Genomic DNA, 18,301 nt, shown 5'->3' with positions numbered 1-18,301 from the left:
ATGTTAGCATCACATTGTTGGCATGTTAGGATTTAGGTCAAAGCATCGTCATGCCGAAGTATGGACTAACAGATCATCAGCAAAAGGCAAGTATATTTATGATAGCAATTTTATTCAGCCAGTGAATGGAATATCTGGATTCATCTCCCAAGTATGAAAGCGCCGTTAAATAAAATGTATGATGGCATCTGTTAGCATATATGTTGTCTGTTTGGTTTATATGCAAAGAGGTTGCAATGACGAGAGTTTGATTCTGTGTACACTTGCCAAAGAAACAAATCAGTTTGTCTCGGTCAGCCATGTTTTTTTTATTTGGCATTGTGCACCTGGAACGCTCGGAGGTCGGAAATTTCAACCGGGAAATTCCGACCTCCGACTTCGTTTGGAACGCAGCATTAGTCTTGTTTACATGTATTTAATTCAAATAATAGAAAATACTGGCAGCTCTTCGAGAAGATTTTGGTGATTATTAGCAAAGGGTTTGAACGATGATAGATTGACACAAAGAAATCTGAATGTGCAATAGGCTTTCTCGTAGCAGCTTTAGAAGGGGGAAAAAAACTAGGCTGTATTTTGTATTTCAGTTTTGAGCTGAAGTCTGCTGATGACTCTCTCCAGGCCCAAGTGTAGTAAAAAACAACCCAAAAAAAAGTTTCCATCTTGTGAGCTTTATCAGATACCTGTTTGCGTTTTCTGTTCCGGATACTAAGCTGATAAAGGTTGCATCTGATGAACCTCACGCGAGTTTCAAATAAAGTTTCCACTCTGGTTTTGAGTGTCTTTTTTTTTTATCAGATCAGTTTTCTTAGGCCGAAACCGGAATGTAATTTTGAGCACAGTTTATCTTGTTTGGTCCAATCTCAAGCTGACAAGTGAGCCACTTAATGACCTACTGATTTTTCTGCCCCTTAACCAGCGGCGTCTTCAAATCAAACTTTTCGACATGGGCAGCTGTGTAAGGAGAGAGGGGTCTAGTTAATAGCCCAAGGCACTGGGGTGTGAAGACACATTGATCTAGCAGAGAGCAAAAAGTACTCCCAGGGCAGCGCTAAAGAACCCTCTGGCTTATATTTATCAAGCCTCTCCAAGCGGGACCGCTGAACTCGGATCAATGGTTAGGTCACACCACCATTTAAACTTCAATAAAACTACCAGAGTAAAATGGGTCACAAATCATCACTGTAGCATAGCTGACTTTTAGAGACTTGGAACATAAAAAACATAAGATCATCAGTGAAACAGGAGCTTTTGAATAATACGGGAAAAGAGGTGTTAAATCATTTTACAATTATTTGGCATCAAAGAACTTAAATGGTCCCGCGCTGGTCCTACATAATCAGACTTAAACTAGGTCAATGCTGCCTCACTGAGGTGTACCTTTGCCTCTAAACTCATCAAACTTAAATTGAATTTAACAAAATGGAAACTTTTAATACTTAGATTTTGGGTGAGAGAGGCTCAAGATGATCATAAGTTGTGAAAAATTGCACATGATAAGGAATTAAGTTTACACACATATAGAAGGATATTCTTGAGTTGGAATGAGACTTTATGGTGAGAGCTTTGACCCAAATAAGGAAAGTGTGCTGAGCTGCTAATAGAAATACAGTCCTACAAGCAGTATTTGCTGCCATCTAGTGGATTTAATGAGTACCGACTGTACCAACATAGTCTCACTTGTCAGTTTCATCAGTGTTTGGGAACTTGATTTATTGTGCACTTTACCAAAGCACACTTATGAAACAAACTTATCGCAAGAGTTTGTTAAAGAGCTTAAAAAAATGTGTTGAAATGTGCTTCTGGATTGTTGACCTGTTTCAATCGTGTCGGCATAGTAACATTTGTTTATTGGCACTAAAAAGTACAGCTGAGGCTGATAGGAATAAGCGCTGGGACAAATTCAAACTTTGACCTGATGGTGCAAGATGAAAAATGAGTTGTTATAATTCATCCTGAGGGGTGCATGAAAGTTCGTATCAAATGTCCTGGCACTCCATCCGATACAGGCCGAACAGAACAACACAACAGATTTACTTCGAAGGAATTTGTGTTGGTGTAATAGTCCCATCAACAATTCATGATTTCTCAATTTCTTTATCAGTGCCAGTGAAGATTTATTGCCACAGTATTTCCAGCTTCACCTCCTCCGTCTACATGACTCTCCTTGTGGGTAAACTTTTTCTTTGTCCTTCATGGCACAGGCCCAAATACCATAAAGAAGATGCCCCCGGGCACAGCAGAATTTTCAGGACATTTGTTACTTCCAAGTAGTTGTCATTTGGAAGATTATTTTTTTTCAGGTCATTTCTCCTTTTATTGAAGTGTGAAGTGAAGGCCGGGGGAGATATTACAACTGAGAACAGCAAGTGAAGCTGGTTGAAGGACAGTTTCACGCTGAGCGCATAACGGCAACAGCGGGGAATGAGTCTGGTGATTGACTGGATGACGGTTGGGAACGTGAACACAGGTGGAACCATTCTATTTCTATTCTATTTCTAACTGTGTCTATTTATTGCCACAAATTCCACTTATTTATGTCTACGACACCTTTGGGGGTGATGATATGAACAGTTTGGAGACTACTGTTATCTAATAACCTTGTTGGATCGTGGTTGCGCGTTACAACGCTGACATAACTCGGACTTTGAGTGCAAAAAGACAAAAGCAAAAACAGAATCTGACATAAAACTGTCAGGCTGACAGGCTTTTTGTACTTTATTGGCATTGTCATTTGTAATTCCAGTTACGATAAATGCATAACAACTGTTCGAGGAGATGTTACAAGGGTTATCTTGATAAAGACAAAAAAAAAAATAAAAATAGCATGGCATCTTGCCATCTTACTGTTTTATTTACAAAGAAATAAATGTTTTTGTACTAGATCAATCCTAACGTTATCCCACCCCGTACAGGTGGATAAATCATGCAGCAGAGATTTAATTGTTTGAAAGATTTTTGATATTGCTGAAAGAGGCTTTAGTGGGATATGACCAGAGTCAAACAAAGAAAAAGTTGGCCAATATTTAAGCTGTCACAGTTTAGGCTAAAAGCGATGAAACAAGAAACACAATAACAATATTATCATTTTTGAAAAAATGTGCAAATTATCCATTTGGGATGATTAAAAGATTCCAGTTAAAAACCTGGATGGCTATTTCTTTTTTTTCTTTTTTTCTACCCACCACACCACGTTCAGAAGTTTCACAAATCATACTGTACAGAAGTTCTTCAAAGTGCAAATGTTATGAATTGGCAAAAAGCTGGTATATACATTTCATTTGGATGACAAAATAATAAAAAGTATGTTGTTGTTTTTGTTTTTTTTCTTTGTCCAGTCAGGCTCCATTTTCATGGCGCACAAGCTCACAGACAACTCTCCATTCACGCCGGACAGCATCGCCGACACGCGACAACATTGTTCTCAGTTCGTCACATCGTAAAAAAGAAAAAAAAAAGAAAAAACAGGTTTTGTCCACAGAGAAGCCACCTTCCCCCCCACCACCAAAAAAAAAAGCATTCTCGCTCCGTGAAAAGAAAGAAGGAAGAGAGTCTAATCTAAATCCCAGAGAGAGATTCCATGTTCGGGTTTCTCTAAATCATGCACCACATGCAGGACCAGTCCCATTTTTAATTGGTTTTATTGCATTGTCCTCTGATTTTAATATTAAAATTAATAAAAAATTTTGTTGGCAAGTGTGTACAGCGCGCACACACTCACTCATACACACTTTACTTTTCGGCTGTGCAGCTTGTACCCAAAATTTAAACCTCACCCTGAACCTGATGTCTGATGACTGAACTACTCGACTACTCCATGATCACAGTACTTTAACATCCACAATTACTAAATTGCATACTTTTATTCCGAAGAGTTCTACTCAAAAGCGTGGCATGTGACAGCTACTGCGCTTTATGTAAAATGCTAATTATCAGCTCCACTTCCGCAGCACCAAAGCAAGAGACTCATGCGAGGCTGACCTCCCACGCAGCCCTGCCTTATTTCTATTATTATTTTTAAAAAAACACACAAAAAAAAACACTGATCTATCCGAGGAGCCTCCGTTGATTAGCTGCGCTCCTCGCGAGCTTCCAGACTTTTTTAGCAATCAGTGTGGGGAGAGAAAAAAGAGCAGTACATCTTGTTTTAGAGGCGACCGAGGAGGGAACTGTTGTGGTAAAACAAACCGATAAAAGAAACAGAAGTTATCTGCAGCATTCTTTTCATTTTTCTTTGATTCAAACAGAAAATACCAAGTGGTGCAGCCCTCCTTTTTTTTAAAATGTCATGACGGATGAACATTTTTTATTTTTTTTTTACTGCATAGGTCAGGTCAGCATGACTTTTCATTAAAAAGGCAAAGAAAAGGGAGGTTGTGCGGATTTTTTTGGGAAATGAGGCTCATTTTACGAAACTTTTAGCGACTGCCTTGGACATTTTCTTGAATAAACGCTCCTGGTTTTATGCTCAAGTGGCCCAGAGATTATTAAAAAAAACCTGCTTCCTGTTTCCAGCTCAATTTAACAGATTGTCTGCCTCAAATAATGAGACATTAATAGTTTCAGATCATTCCAAGCTGTTTTCTGTGCTAAGCCACGTCTGGACGGAGAAGCAAAAAGGTCAACAGGAGCTGAGTTGGGTTTAGAAATGCTGTACTCATCAGGCTGTGTGATATTTTTAGTTTTCACTAATGCATGCACATTTAAGTCCCCTTAAGACTTCAAACTATTAGAATATGGTCTGTACCACTTTTTTTCCCCTCACATACTGGGTTTATCTGTGCCATGCTCTCCCACCGTGCCAACACAATAAATCTGACATGTTTGAACAGGCATAGCCTCCACGTACAGTAACTCACATCTAAAGCATTAACACAAGGTTGGCAAAGGGGTGAACAATGAAACAATTAATTTTGGAAATATTCCAAATCAGAAATCAGGGAATTATAGAAATTTATGGGAATTAACTGGAAATTTGGGGTAATTTAAACAAACTATATCATAATGTGTCATTAGAAAACAGATTTATTTGTATGTAGTCGTACTTTATCGAGTTTTATTTCATCAAGTTTTATTTTATTTCATCTGTGCATGTGATTGAGGAATATAGATATTCAAGTGTACTTCCATTAAAATGCAACCTTAATTAACACGTACATTACAGTAATTAATACGGACCTATGAGTGGCTAGAATGGCAATGGCTAGAGCATAAAGACTTAAATTCCATCTTGCATCATGCTTTTTTAAATCTTCAGTTTGAGCCTGATGGAAATGAGGGCTTTAAAAAAAAAAAAAAACACTACATCACGGTCAAAGTAAGACTTCAAAACACCCTGAACTTAAAACGTCGGAATGGCTACAACTCTTCAAGATATCTGAGTGAAATATGCAGGACCACAGACACTCACCTGATTTTTATCGCAAAGTTGGAGGGGGAAATCTGAATATCAAAGCCTTTCTGCTTCCTCCATGTTTTCTAGATTAAAATTCTTCTCTCATTCAGTCATGAGCTGATAACACTGCTGTCATTGTTTGTGTGTTTACACACCATCGCAGCGCTTCCTTTATCTGTACGCCTCTCCCCACATTTAAGACGCGTCGTTTAAATAAGTTTCATTGTGCTTTCAATTCTGCAAAATATTTGATATCTGGTTTTGGTGGCGAGCTGGATTCGCCTCAGGTAACTAAAGTCATGCATCGCAAACGCGCTCCCAACTCTTCGGAGACGTGACATATATGCGCGATCCCGGAGCAGTAAAGAGCTTTTGAATCAAAGGAAAATGAAAAAAAAAACTAACAAAAACAAAGCCAGGGAAGAGACGTGATCATCAAAGACTTTTGAGTTTTTCGGCTCGGTTCAGAAGTAGAGGCTTCAGAGTGAGTCGTCTTATGCTTTTAATGAGACTGGTAACACTTTTCTCCCTACTTCTTTCCTTCATTCCTTCCCCCGTCTCCTCTCTTCACTGCTCCTTGGTCAGGTCATTCGAGGTGGAGGGAAGGAACTTCACACTGGAAAGGAATGGTGATTGTGTGGAAACCTGCGAGAGATCAATCATCAGGGCGAGCTGCAATATACTGTTTCTATTTCATTTTTTAGAAGCTCACGGGCGACTTTACCTTTTTGTTTTTTCAGTAGAGGAAGAAGAGGCGTGTTCTATGAGAGGTGGCCATATTCTCTGACATGTTGCGGACTTTAAGGTAGTTAACGAAACCCCTGAAGAACAGCAGGAGACCTGTGACGGGGGCGGGGGGGAGAAGAGGACGGGAAGGTTTACTTCACAGCAGCCTCACGGCGGAGATTCAACACTCGAGACTCAAAATCAGACTCGAAACACTCACCGAGCAACAGGAAGATCCACCACAGCCAGTACTGACCGTTGAAGTAGCCAGTGAAGTAGTCTGAGAACTGGGCACGGAAAACAAGATATCATGATCCCACACCGGGAGAAATTCACTTGCCACAGCAGCTCATACTAACTCATAAATATATAGAAAGAAGTCATGCTGGTGTTAAAGAGTCGGAGCTGTTGGAATGAAGTACCTGCGGCAGCGCTCCTTCTTACATGATGGAGAAACATTCGTGTACGTACCCTGACGATGAGAATCCATTTGATGAGGGACAGGCCGAAGCCGCAGATGGCTCCGTAGCGTCCTGCGATGGTGTTTGTCAGGCAGAAGGACAGGCAGAACCCGATCCAGTTGAACAGGAAGGCCACTAGAGGGACAAACACAAAGACACTTTGTCATTTAACAGCAAAAAAAGAAGAAGAAAATAGCCATGACGAGTTTGAACAGTGTTTACACGTGACAGACTTACTGAAAAAGGCCAACATGAAGATTCCATCGTTCCCGACTCGAAGCTGATCGGCGTCACTGAAGTCGTCTCTGGGAGGGAATTCGTCATCCTGACATGGACACGGACGATATGAGAGATGTGACACTTAGGTATGACTCAAAAATATGCAGTGACACACCTGTGTACACAAAGTCACCAGATGACTTGAAAAACACGCTTGACCTCTCTCACAGTGAGAACTAATTCATTCACAGGCGTTGCCGCTTTAGCAACTTGATAAAAGCTGAGCTCAGTGTGTGTGTGTGCGTCCTTACCCGTGGCATCACCTCCACAGTGGAAGCAGCCATGGCGGCCGCTTTGGCCTTCTCTGCCTCGTCATATGTGGGCAGTGATGTGGCGACGCTGTAAGGCGGAGGCACTGGGAAGTCGCTGCGGTAACTCGTCTCTGCGAGAGAAGAGAGAAGAGTCGGTTACAGAGGAAAGAACGGTGGCCGCGTACAGTATCTAGATAAGTAGATGCCAGAAATGTGGTAATGCTGTCATGGAAATGACTCGAGAATCCAGAAAACTGCCAAAAAAACGCCACAAAACTTCAGCTGTTGCTATTTTAGGAAGCGTGCAACCACACTTTGGAAAAATAAACTCGCTGCTCAGAAACTATTAGACGTGGAGGGATTCCTTTAACACATACCGGGTGTTGCAGCTGTTGCTCCCAGGTCAATGGATGCATATGGAGGTGGAGGTGCTTCTGCCTCCCCCTGAGTCCTCGACCCTGACGCCTCTGTTCCCGCCGCCGGGCTGGCCTGGGCTAGACTCTGGTCCTGGCTGGACGTGCTAGCCTGAGCCGTTGCAGAAGTGCACGGCTGCTGCTCGCTGGTCGAGGCCTCTGAAGAGTCGTCCTCATTGTGCAACTGGATGGAGAGAGAGAGAGACGGTGGTGGAAGGTGGGGGCGTTAGAGGAATCAGCACAAGCAGATCAGATGATCAGTCGCTCGAGGGGATTTTCACACTGTTCCAAATCTCTAAAACGGGCATCAATGTTGTACTTTGTGCTCTGCGCTGTGCACGGCTTGCTAAACGTAATGAAGGGTATAAAATATGGACACCGAGCTCGAGCTGACACATCAGGTGTTGTGATGTTAGCTGCCATTGAAATAAGATAGTAACGCTGTAGTAGAGTTGGTATTCATGCTATGCTATTTTGTAGTCAGACGTAGTGACACTGCTTCCTGTTATGTAAGAAAATCTGTTTTTGTTTGTCGGCAAAAAAAAGTGTTTCAGTCAGGACTGGTTTTTTATTTCAACTTCATTTTTCATTGATATTTTCCTGGGGGCCATCAACCGCTGATCTTCTTCGCCATCATTACTATCACCGTCACGTTGCTGAGGTCTGTTCTTATTCATCTCTCGATTCTTTCACCTGTGCTGCATACTTCACCATCTCTGCTCGAGGCAAGTGGATGCTCGGTGCAGACCGGAGACTTCACCGGAGTTGTCAGTTCCTCCGACACATCAGGATTGCTGGTACTTTGCTGGGTCATTGTGTTCCCAGGACTTCACTTCTGAGACCACTTGTTAGTTTGGTCGAGCAGTCAAAAGAGACAAAGGTGGAGTGACACTCATCCAGAGTGTTGTTTTAACATAGAGCATAGACATAGATCGTGTACACACTGGTCAAACACCTTCCACATCTCACATAATAGTTACATAAAACAATTACAAAATATATATACAGTTTTATTACATTTATACACTGAAACAGCCTGATAACTATCTTACAGACATGTATTACAAAGTACTGCCTTGATCAGGTTGAACACCCGTCCCCGTTCTGGCTAAAGATGACAACATCACCCGAGTAGGTGGCTGCAAACTGTGGTAACTTCCTCAACACTTGGTCCATGAGGTTAAAAAGTTGCTGATGCTCCCTGGATATTAACCGCTGTCAGCAATGCAAAGCAGCGCGTTGGATTGGATTCAAACTTTGAGACTGAACTGACGTACCTGAAGTCAATGCAGAACCTGGTTGGATCACGGACTAACTTTTCAGGGGACCAAGCAATGGGACTGTGTAGTCTCAGTTATCCCCAGCTGCTGCTGGACAGTTAAGACACCTGAAACTTACATTGAACTTTTTGTTTTTTTCCCCAATATGTCAGGCGTGTAAAGTTTAAAGGTTACCTTGCCGAAGTGTTGTGTCCGTTGAAGTAGCGATCACGGCTGAAGGCAGCTTTCCGGTTCTGGCTGACAGGAAAACTTCTGCAAGTCAGGTGGCGTCTTCTGCAGAAATAAACCTCTTTCTTCACAGTGGTCCAAAACGCCTGTGGTACAAACAGTAACGCTCACAGTCCAGGCATCCCAGCTAACACACTGAGCTAACAGCAGCTACGCTTTGCAGCAGTTTACTTTACTGTCCATCATGAAACTTGGTAGAGATAGAGAGTTGATGCAGAGCAGCCAGAGGACATCCAGAAAACTTTCTCCATAAAATATGATCCGGTTTCACCAAAATCACTGTGATAGTTGGTGGTGTGTGACTTAGTGCCGTAAAGCGTTACGTATTTCTCAGCTGGAAAGCAAGCCATATCAGAGAGGATGTGCATGGGTTGTGGTGCTTCCTCACACTATTCTCTGGCAGCAGCTAGAACCTTTTCCCTTCTTCTCTGAACTTGGATCAGCCTCCAACTCAGCATGGTAAAAAAAGATAAGTCCTCAAAGGTTTTTCTTGTCCTCAAGGAGTGTTTTTCATCTTCTGGGCCATAGTCATGAACATGTTACATGCTGCAATTGCAACCTGACCAACTCTTTGACCCCCATTGGACTTACTGTGTCCGTTGAAGTAGATGTCATGGCTGAAGATGGTCCTGCTGCTCCCAGTTCTGACAGGAAAACCTCTGCAAGTCGGGCAGTGTCTTCTGCAGAAGAAAAGACTCTTCCTTGTGGTGGTCCAAAATGCACACACATACTATCACACTCCCACACATTCCTCCGGTGCTCTTAGCTCACAGTCCGGGCAGCCAAACTGAGCTAACATTAGATAACAGTTATAATTCACAGCAGTTCAACTCTGTAAATCACAGAGTGTTCAGGCGGGGCAACCAGAAAACACTTTTTTAGCCAAGACGGTAGCCAAAACCTTTTCATTCTTCTCTGGACTTGGACTAGCCTCCAACTCAGCATCGTAGAAAAGGAAAAGAACTCCTCAAAGGTATTTCTTATCTTCTGATCCATAGTCGTGAATATGTTACATGCTGCAAACGGACCGCTCCTTTAACCTCAGTGGACTTACTGCATCCGTTGAAGTAGCTGTCACGGCTGAAGATGGTCACAGTCCGGGCAGCCCGGCTAACAAACCAAGCTATTGTTAGCTTACAGCAGCTATGATTGGCAGCAGTTTACTTCACTGTCCAACAGGAAACTCTGTAAATCACAGAGGGTTGATTCGGAGCAGCCGGAGGACATCAGAGGGAAAACCAGAAAACATTTTCTCCATTAAATATGATCCAGTTTCGCCAAAATCGGTCAAAAAGTTGGTGGGGAGTGACTTAGTGCCGTAAAGCATCACATACTTCTTGCAGGTGATCATACCTGGCGCAGAGTTGGAATGACAGAGGTAGCATTCATCTGATTACAGCAATCAAAATGATTTAAAATGTTGTTGTTGCTTTGATATACACTTTCACATAGTTCTTATTGGTAGTGGCGGGGTCCACCATTTCCCACAATGCCTACCTAAACGTGCGAGATGTAAACCAGCTCAGTTTTATCTCATTGATTACAGCTACACTGTTTTCAGTCCACTCTCTTCTTGATAGCTGCGTTCATTTACCCCTAATGCAAACAAACACTTCCTGTTGCTACACAGGGCGAAGCAGCCAACATGAGATTACACATTTAACTGCTATTTGGAAGAGCGTGCTGGAATAAAATTACTGGTTATGTCAGCATGTCTGCCGGGCAGGGTGAGAGCTACACCGTTTGCCCTCAGCAGAATGTTTGACGCTGGAACGTCAACATAGGATGGTCTCTGGAAAAGTGATCCACGTGTAATCAGTTAATGAATGTCTCCGCTACAGCTGAGAGAGTCGCTTTTGGACTTAAGTACATTAATTTTCGCGGGGACCGAGGAGCCAAACGCCTTCTGAAATTACAGAGGGGGCCAGTGGGAACATGATGGTTACAGAGAGGCTGGTGAGAAATCTGGGTAGGCAAAGCGAGGGCACGAGTCCTCCTCACTGTCTCTGTGGAGTCCTTGAGAAAGTTAGCTCAACCCAGACGGACGTCAACAACGATTCATTGTGTAATCTCGTGCTCTGTGACTGCAACGAAGCTGGTGCTGACCTCCACAAAACTTGTTTTTTAAAATCCTGTAATATCAACAACATACGGTTGTAGTTAATCACGTGTTAAAACGGCAAACGCTATGTACACTATGCAGTGTGGCTGAGCGAGTTCGACTGGTTGCCGACTGCAGATAACAAATTCCTCAGAAACGCAAGTGAAACACAAATGTGTGTAGGATCAGCGCCAGTGTAGAAAATACCAAAGAATTTCCTCTTCTGACCTTTTTAGTCAAATATATCCGAGTTTACACGTTGAGAGACGAGGACAGGAAGTGAAAAAGGTGATGTGGCGCGGCAGATAATTTTAGTTTTGGTTTGAAGCTTGACTGAAAGTAGGTTGAACCTATTTACTTCTATGACTTTTGTGAATTGTAATTAGTAGAACTGCGTGATTAAAAGGGAACATGGCCTTCTTTCTTACTTGAAGACTTTCCGTGATGTAATGGTAATATTTATGTTGTGGGGAAACACCCTTTATCGTCACACTGTGACTAAAAGCACTGTCATCTTGTATCATTTTTAAAGGGAAATATTCACCGACGTGCGCACAAACCTCCTGGGATTCGATCCACCTTGTTTAAAAACTCCAAACCAGTGTCGTGAAATTGAGTGAATGAGCGGCCGACGACTGGCTGAGAATCAAGGACAAAGCACAACGCTCCCCCGCGCACACACAGGCGATTACATAAGATCTTCACATTACTGTATAGCCACAAGCAAGCGTGTCCAAATATATACCCAGCAGCACTTTACAGAAAGAGAAGAAAGAGGGCAAAATGTGGGGTAGGTCTAGACCACAATGTTTGAGCCTGAATGTGTTGAAATGTATCTGAATAATCCTCCACAAGAAGTTGTTGTTTTGCACACACCTTTTGGATTATTGTCCAAATGTGCACTTTGGTCTGAAAAGTTGCATGCACAACAAAACGATTTGCTTTGGCTCAAGGCCGGATCCTGTGGGATTATCACTCACATACCCCAGAAACCACAGGAATCGAGAGCACAAAGCGGACTTTATCTCAAATTGGCCATTACAAAGTCCCCAAAAGAAAAAAAAAGGAAAATGCTATTGCTGCTTTTAAATCCCTGAAAGGAGAGCAACAACCTCCTTTATTAACCCACATATCCACCACACTGTGAGACACGTTTCACAGCTGCCCTGACGGAGACAGAACAAGTCTGAAAGTTAGGTCTCATTAGTTATGTGGCAATTAGTGTCACTCCCTTTTTATATCAGATTTAAACACTTAAAATGGCTGTCCTGCATTCACCTAAATTATTTAATTTGACTATAAAAAAAAACAAAAACAAAAATAAGTCACACAGCCACCCAGGCTATAGTTTTAACTCGTCATAGGTGTAATAATTGGTGAGTTAATGCACATATATTAAGGTGTAATACGGTTTATTACGGTGTCAACTTTCAAGGCCTTCAACGTGCTAACGTTAGCCTAGCCGACGCGGAAGTGCTCTGGCGAAAACAAAACAATACAAAAATAAATTAAAAAAATAAAATATAAAAGTTCAAATAAAACATGAGTAAACATTCAGGAGGTGGTTTTAGTTATGTTTGGGCTGCCGTGCGTAACTCTTAAAAAGTTTAAAATTGAGCAATAGTCGTGAGCGAGGCCTCGCTTCCTGTCAGACGGTGTTTTGGTTGTCAGCACTCACCACTTGGTATCGGCTTGCTGGGTCCATGTTTCCGATCAAGCTGGCGAGCGAAGCCAGCCGAGAAGAAAGAAACAAGGAGAAAAGGAGGGGGAAAAAAGAAAGAAAGAAAGAAAAGTGTCGGTTTTTTGGTTCAAGCTCCTCCGTCTACCGAGTTCACCGTGCTGTCAGATCCGGAGTGAAGCCTTTGGGAGAAATGGCTGCAGCCTCCGCTCCGCTCGCTTTTAGAAACAAAACAAAACAACACGGAGGCTGCTCACACCTCACACTTCCGTTCACAGATTTCAAAATAAAATACCAAACCGCGATGCGTCCAATAATAATAGCGTGATAATGCCGCTGTAATAACAAATTAACTACTAACAACACTAGTATTCATTGTAGGAGCCAAATTGGTAATTTTCTGTTTCATGAGTGTTGTACTCATTTGTGCCAGTAGGTGGCAGTACCTAATTAGGCTAAATCTATATAGGTAGGTGGGTTAATTACATTACATTACATTACATTACATTGCATTTAGCAGACGCTTTTATCCAAAGCGACTTACAGAGGAGGACATAAGCTGAGAAAGGTGTAAAGGAGCACAGAGTAGTTGTTAGTTTTGTTAGGCAGGGAAGCATTCTCGAAACAGAAAGTTTTTTACAAGTTTTTTAAAGGTAGAAAGGGATGTTGCTGTTCTAATAGCCGTTGGTAGGTCATTCCACCATTTGGGGACGACCACAGGGAAGAGTTTAGAGTGACCTCGCTTTGCGAGAGGCGAGGGTACAACTAGACGGTTTGTATGAGCGGAGCGTAGCGCCCTGGTCGGGACGTGAGCCTTTAGTAAGACGCTGAGATAGGCAAGGGCAGATCCTGAGATGGTTTTGTAGGCTAGCGTCAGAGCTTTGTGTTTAATTCTGGCAGCTACAGGCAGCCAGTGGAGGACGCTGAAGAGTGGGGTGACATGTGACCTTTTAGGTTGATTGAAAACCAGTCGCGCTGCAGCATTCTGGACCATTTGCAAAGGTTTGATCGCGCAAGCAGGTAGGCCAGACAGGGTTAATCAGTGCAGGGGCGCTTGCTGGGGAATCTATACGGTTTTTGACCGTGCCGCAGGTCAGAAGTGTATTATTGTGGAAAGTGAGTACTTGTGAGATGGCTGTGTGTATCTTAATAAATATGCAACATAATCAGTAATGTTTGGACATTGGCTGTGTTATGCACCTACCTTGGCACGCGTACAAGCCCTTAAAACCACCAGCGTGCGCGTATAGTGACAAAGGGCCACTATATTCATTATGCACTATAGCTGCTTGAACAACGTCATGCTATGTTATTATTGTTGTTGTTGTTGTTGTTGTTTATTGTTTACTTAGAAGTACTTAGTACTCTGAATAATCCACAACAATATATCATATTAATTAAAATAGTCATGTTTAAATCTTAATGTGCAAAGTCACTAGTTATTACAGCTGCCAACATAGATAGTGGTGTAATGTGTGTGTATATGTACAGAGCATTATTTTATTACATTATATCATACATACAAAATATGTCATAGTCCCCAGTGTCGTAAAGTAAAAAGTACCCTTCAATGGAAATATTTAAGTGCCGTTATGGTTATGTGAAGAAGCTACTTTATTTAAGTAAAAGGATATATTTCATGTCTTCTTTTTATTATTATTGTTGTTATTATTATTTTACTGAATTACTGTTGATAATGATGCTTTTATTTTGAAGGGGTTTGCTATTATTATTGTATTTTTATTTTTTTGTATTTTGTTTTTGTTCTCGTTTGCGTTTTATTTTGAAGGCTCAATCCCCTCATTTCCTCATTTCGCCTGACTCTTGCTAACTTGGTCTGAGGGAGGTTTTAGTCATGTATTTCCACGGTTTGCGGAAGCGTGATGACGCAAATGAATTCAAAAAGTGTGTAAAGATTTGAGCCACTAGGTGGAGCCAAAGCCCATTTAAATCCCAGTGTAAACACTACTGGCTTCCTAAATTATTTTACATGCCTCATATTCTTTTTTCCAAAGACGTATGGGTTACATGTGACACAAACATTTGATAACCTAAGATTTCAAAGCACTGCGCAGTTATTTTTCTTTAAATGTAGATTATTCAAGGTAGCAGCAGAAACAGGCCAAGGAGAAGAGTTTGGCAGTATGCCTGTCAGCTCGAGCAAGGCTTGGAAGTCACAGCCATAACTCATGTTGTAACACAAAAATCTGGCCTTGAATGAAGATGAATGTTCCTTGGAAAGATATTCTGTTTATAATGTTGACTTTACAACACTCCTCTTCTTACGACATTATATTTATACTTATAAGTAGGAGTACTTCTTAGTATGTAATCGCATGTTCTTTTTTCACTGACTGTTGATTTGTCTATTTAAATCAGCATGATAGACTAAATAAGAATCCATCTGTGGACCTGAGGTGAGCCAAATGAAGCCTGGTTGCTTGAAAATGCTATTTATAACAGCACCTATCTGTCAAAGTGGCCTGCTGTTAATCCTGCATAACTTTAAGCCTTTATATAATTTGAACACCCTCAGTACAGTTGTCATGAACGGGGAAATTAGCTATAGTTTTCTTGTACCAGGCTGTAAACATGTTTATTTCTGCTGTGAAGCTGGACATTTTAACATGGGGGCTTATGGACACTGACTCATTTTCATGGCTGTTTGAGCAACTGCAGCTTTTGGTACATCTACACTGGCTTGGTCATTTAATTTGGTTCATACCTAAATAAACTTTTTTATTTTGCAACTTTCTCCAGTAACTTCTCCTCTGAAAAAAACAGCAACCCTGCTTCTGACCTTGAGCATATGCTAATAAAACAATTCCAACTCAAGGTCCTTTAATTTGCATTTCCTCAAGCTTTCAACAAGGTCACAAGGTCTTCTTTCACTTCATCTTTGCTTTTGCTGATGATCAGGTGATCATCTGCGAGTTTAGATTAGTTGGTTTTTGTTGAGATACATGTAATTACTTGGAAAAACCTTTATATATCAAAAGTATGTGTCCCAGTATTATTCACTGACATGTACTGAAAACTTTGAACTTCAGCACTACAGTTTTAAAAGGTAGTGTAACTCTTTCTTTTTTTAAACCTTGGACAAAGCACAAATTCATCTTTTGTTGTTTTTTCTTACTGTTTTTCGCCTTCGCAGTCTCTTACCAGAAATGAAACACTAAAGCCCGCTGGCAAAAAGATCTGTCCTGTATGTGTGTGTGTGTGTGTGTGTGTGTGTGTGTGTGTGTGTGTGTGTGTGTGTGTGTGTAACACCACAAAAACAAGCAGGCCCCGATGGATTTCACGGTTTCTGGTTGTGATTGTATCCCACTCTGCAGTATGATGCCAACATTAACAGCTCTTTGTCAAAACACGGAGGCAGCTCACAGATATTGTTTGTTCCCTTTTTGCCAAAGATTTGCATGATTTCATTCAAATTTCCCAACTCGTGTCCTGAAGCAACAGGCTGCCTTCCCAAAAAAAAAAAAAAAAACCCATCGAGTCAGTTGCTGAGTTGCAGCACAAGCTGAGAAATTTGTCTCATCAATCAGCGCTGATGTAATAAACTGCTTCTGCAGCCAGTATTTACTTTCTACCTCCTTGTCCCCAACAGCAGGCAGTATGCATCATAGCCCATGCATTTATTTATTATGCGTGTGTATATATGCAAGTTTATTTGCATACACTGTTGTGTGGCTCAGCATTGCAGTGGATCAGTGCATCATAGGTTCTTTTTTATGAATGTAAGTAATGGAGTTTCAAGGATAAAGAACAATGAGGTGAAAAATCTATTATGGCTTGACTTGAAATGGCTAGTTGTTGGGGTGGGATGCTTCTAGAAAGCTATGGGAGGTGTGAAAAGCTGTATTCTGTTTTTAGAATAATCATGATGTGGTGCTTTCAGGTCGTTTTGAAGGCAAATGTTGCTGTGATGCATTGCTAATAGAATTTCTCTGTGACGCACTGCTGCTTTTCTAACAAGGGTGTGATAAACACTCTGTCTAAAAAGTTTTTAAAAAGTAGTTCTTTTTTCCCCCTGATCTATCACATTAATACACTTACCGCTCCTTCAATCCCCCAAAAGCTGGCTAAAGCCACCCTTAAACAGAGCAAGCGATGAATGCACAGGGCTCCTCTTGAATTAAATATTAATCCCATTCGCTAAGAAGGGGATTACTGTAGTACATGTATCAGTTAAGCACCTCGTAGTGTGTGTGCGAGAGGTGCGGGACAGAGAGAGGTGGAAGATGTTCCAGAAAATGTGGTGAAAAGATGAAGCAGGTGCTGCATCATGAAGTGTTTTGCCCTTTTTGCAAGACAGCGGGCATTAGCAGCATCAAGGATTAATGTGTAGTAGTGATATATGAGTTCATGCCTTTTTTTTTTTTGTACATCAGCATGAGAGGAAAGAGGGCTTGAAGTGATTTTACCCGGCTGCCTACTTTTAGAGCCCATAATGGCACTTTTAGAACATCCATCACCGACACACACACACACACACCTACAAGCCGAGAAATTCACACCCCCTCATGCAAACACTCACACCCCACACAATCAGGATGTTGTTACTTGGCAACACCATTTCAAGGTAAATGGGTGCTATAAAAAGGTGTTATGTAAAGAAAACGGTGGGTGTCTCTGTCGGATGTTGCGGCTTCGCAAGCGAGGCAGACTCATTCTTATGCTGGGGAAAGCGTTGCTATTTGACTGGAGGTGAGGAATCGTGTATGACAGGAAAGACATCTGTATGTTTTGCAAGGATACAAGCGGCAATTAAATTGCCCGGCTGCTGTGTATTTTTAAGCGGATTTGCATATTAGGTGAGGGGGAATTGCATTAGAGGAAGGCAACAGGGAAGACTTTAATATATTTCCAAAATGCTACACTTATATTACTCCAACAAGGATCATAAATCAGTGTCTAAAGCATAAACAGTCAGATATTTTATGTGTATTTTTTATTATTATTTTATGTGAGTGTATGAGAATTATTAAGGGCAGGGAGGAAAACAAAAAAAGGGAGGATTGTGTGTTTTGGAGGATGACACTGAACCAGTTTTGGTCTCTACAGCTAATTTCCCCGTTCATGATAACTGTACTGAGGGTGAATGAATAAATTTTAACTTGCCTCTTTAAATGATTTGATTTGACAGGTGGGTCAATCAGGTGGCTTGTTTGAGCGCTCACCCTGCCTCAGGTCCACTGATGATTCACGTCTTGGCCCAATTTTTGGATTAGCTGGAAGGCAGCAGAGTCAGGACTGCCAAGATGGCCACAACATCCTGATACAATGTCCATATTTTTTGCTGTCTATGCTCACCCAATCAGTGACAGGCATCGCTAACGGACAACGTATTTAATTTGTTATCTCTGTGGTATCTTTCTACACAATATTCTGTTGTGGAAATTTCTCTGCTGCGGGTGAAAAATGAAATAGAGACTTCTGCCGGGCCGACAAGATTTTTATTTCCTTTGCAAAGAAAAGGTCAATCAATA

At 41.6% G+C, this 18,301-nt stretch overlaps 1 protein-coding gene across 1 annotated transcript; it reads right to left on the bottom strand.

The window, feature by feature from the left end:
* Positions 1 to 2,678: 2,678 nt before the first annotated feature.
* ndfip2 (Nedd4 family interacting protein 2) lies at positions 2,679 to 13,041 on the bottom strand. The gene is made up of 8 exons (XM_027291792.1): positions 12,810 to 13,041; positions 7,487 to 7,706; positions 7,110 to 7,240; positions 6,817 to 6,904; positions 6,590 to 6,714; positions 6,339 to 6,405; positions 6,115 to 6,232; positions 2,679 to 6,035 (listed from the first exon to the last, which is right to left on the bottom strand). Exons 1-7 carry the CDS (start codon positions 12,834 to 12,836, stop codon positions 6,129 to 6,131), a joined length of 762 nt encoding a protein of 253 aa, XP_027147593.1. The 5' UTR covers positions 12,837 to 13,041; the 3' UTR covers positions 2,679 to 6,035; positions 6,115 to 6,128.
* Positions 13,042 to 18,301: the final 5,260 nt, after the last annotated feature.

The sequence above is a fragment of the Larimichthys crocea genome, chromosome XIX, assembly GCF_000972845.2.
Source record: "Larimichthys crocea isolate SSNF chromosome XIX, L_crocea_2.0, whole genome shotgun sequence".
Lineage (NCBI taxonomy): Eukaryota > Metazoa > Chordata > Actinopteri > Sciaenidae > Larimichthys > Larimichthys crocea.
This window is presented reverse-complemented; position numbering and strand designations above follow the sequence as displayed.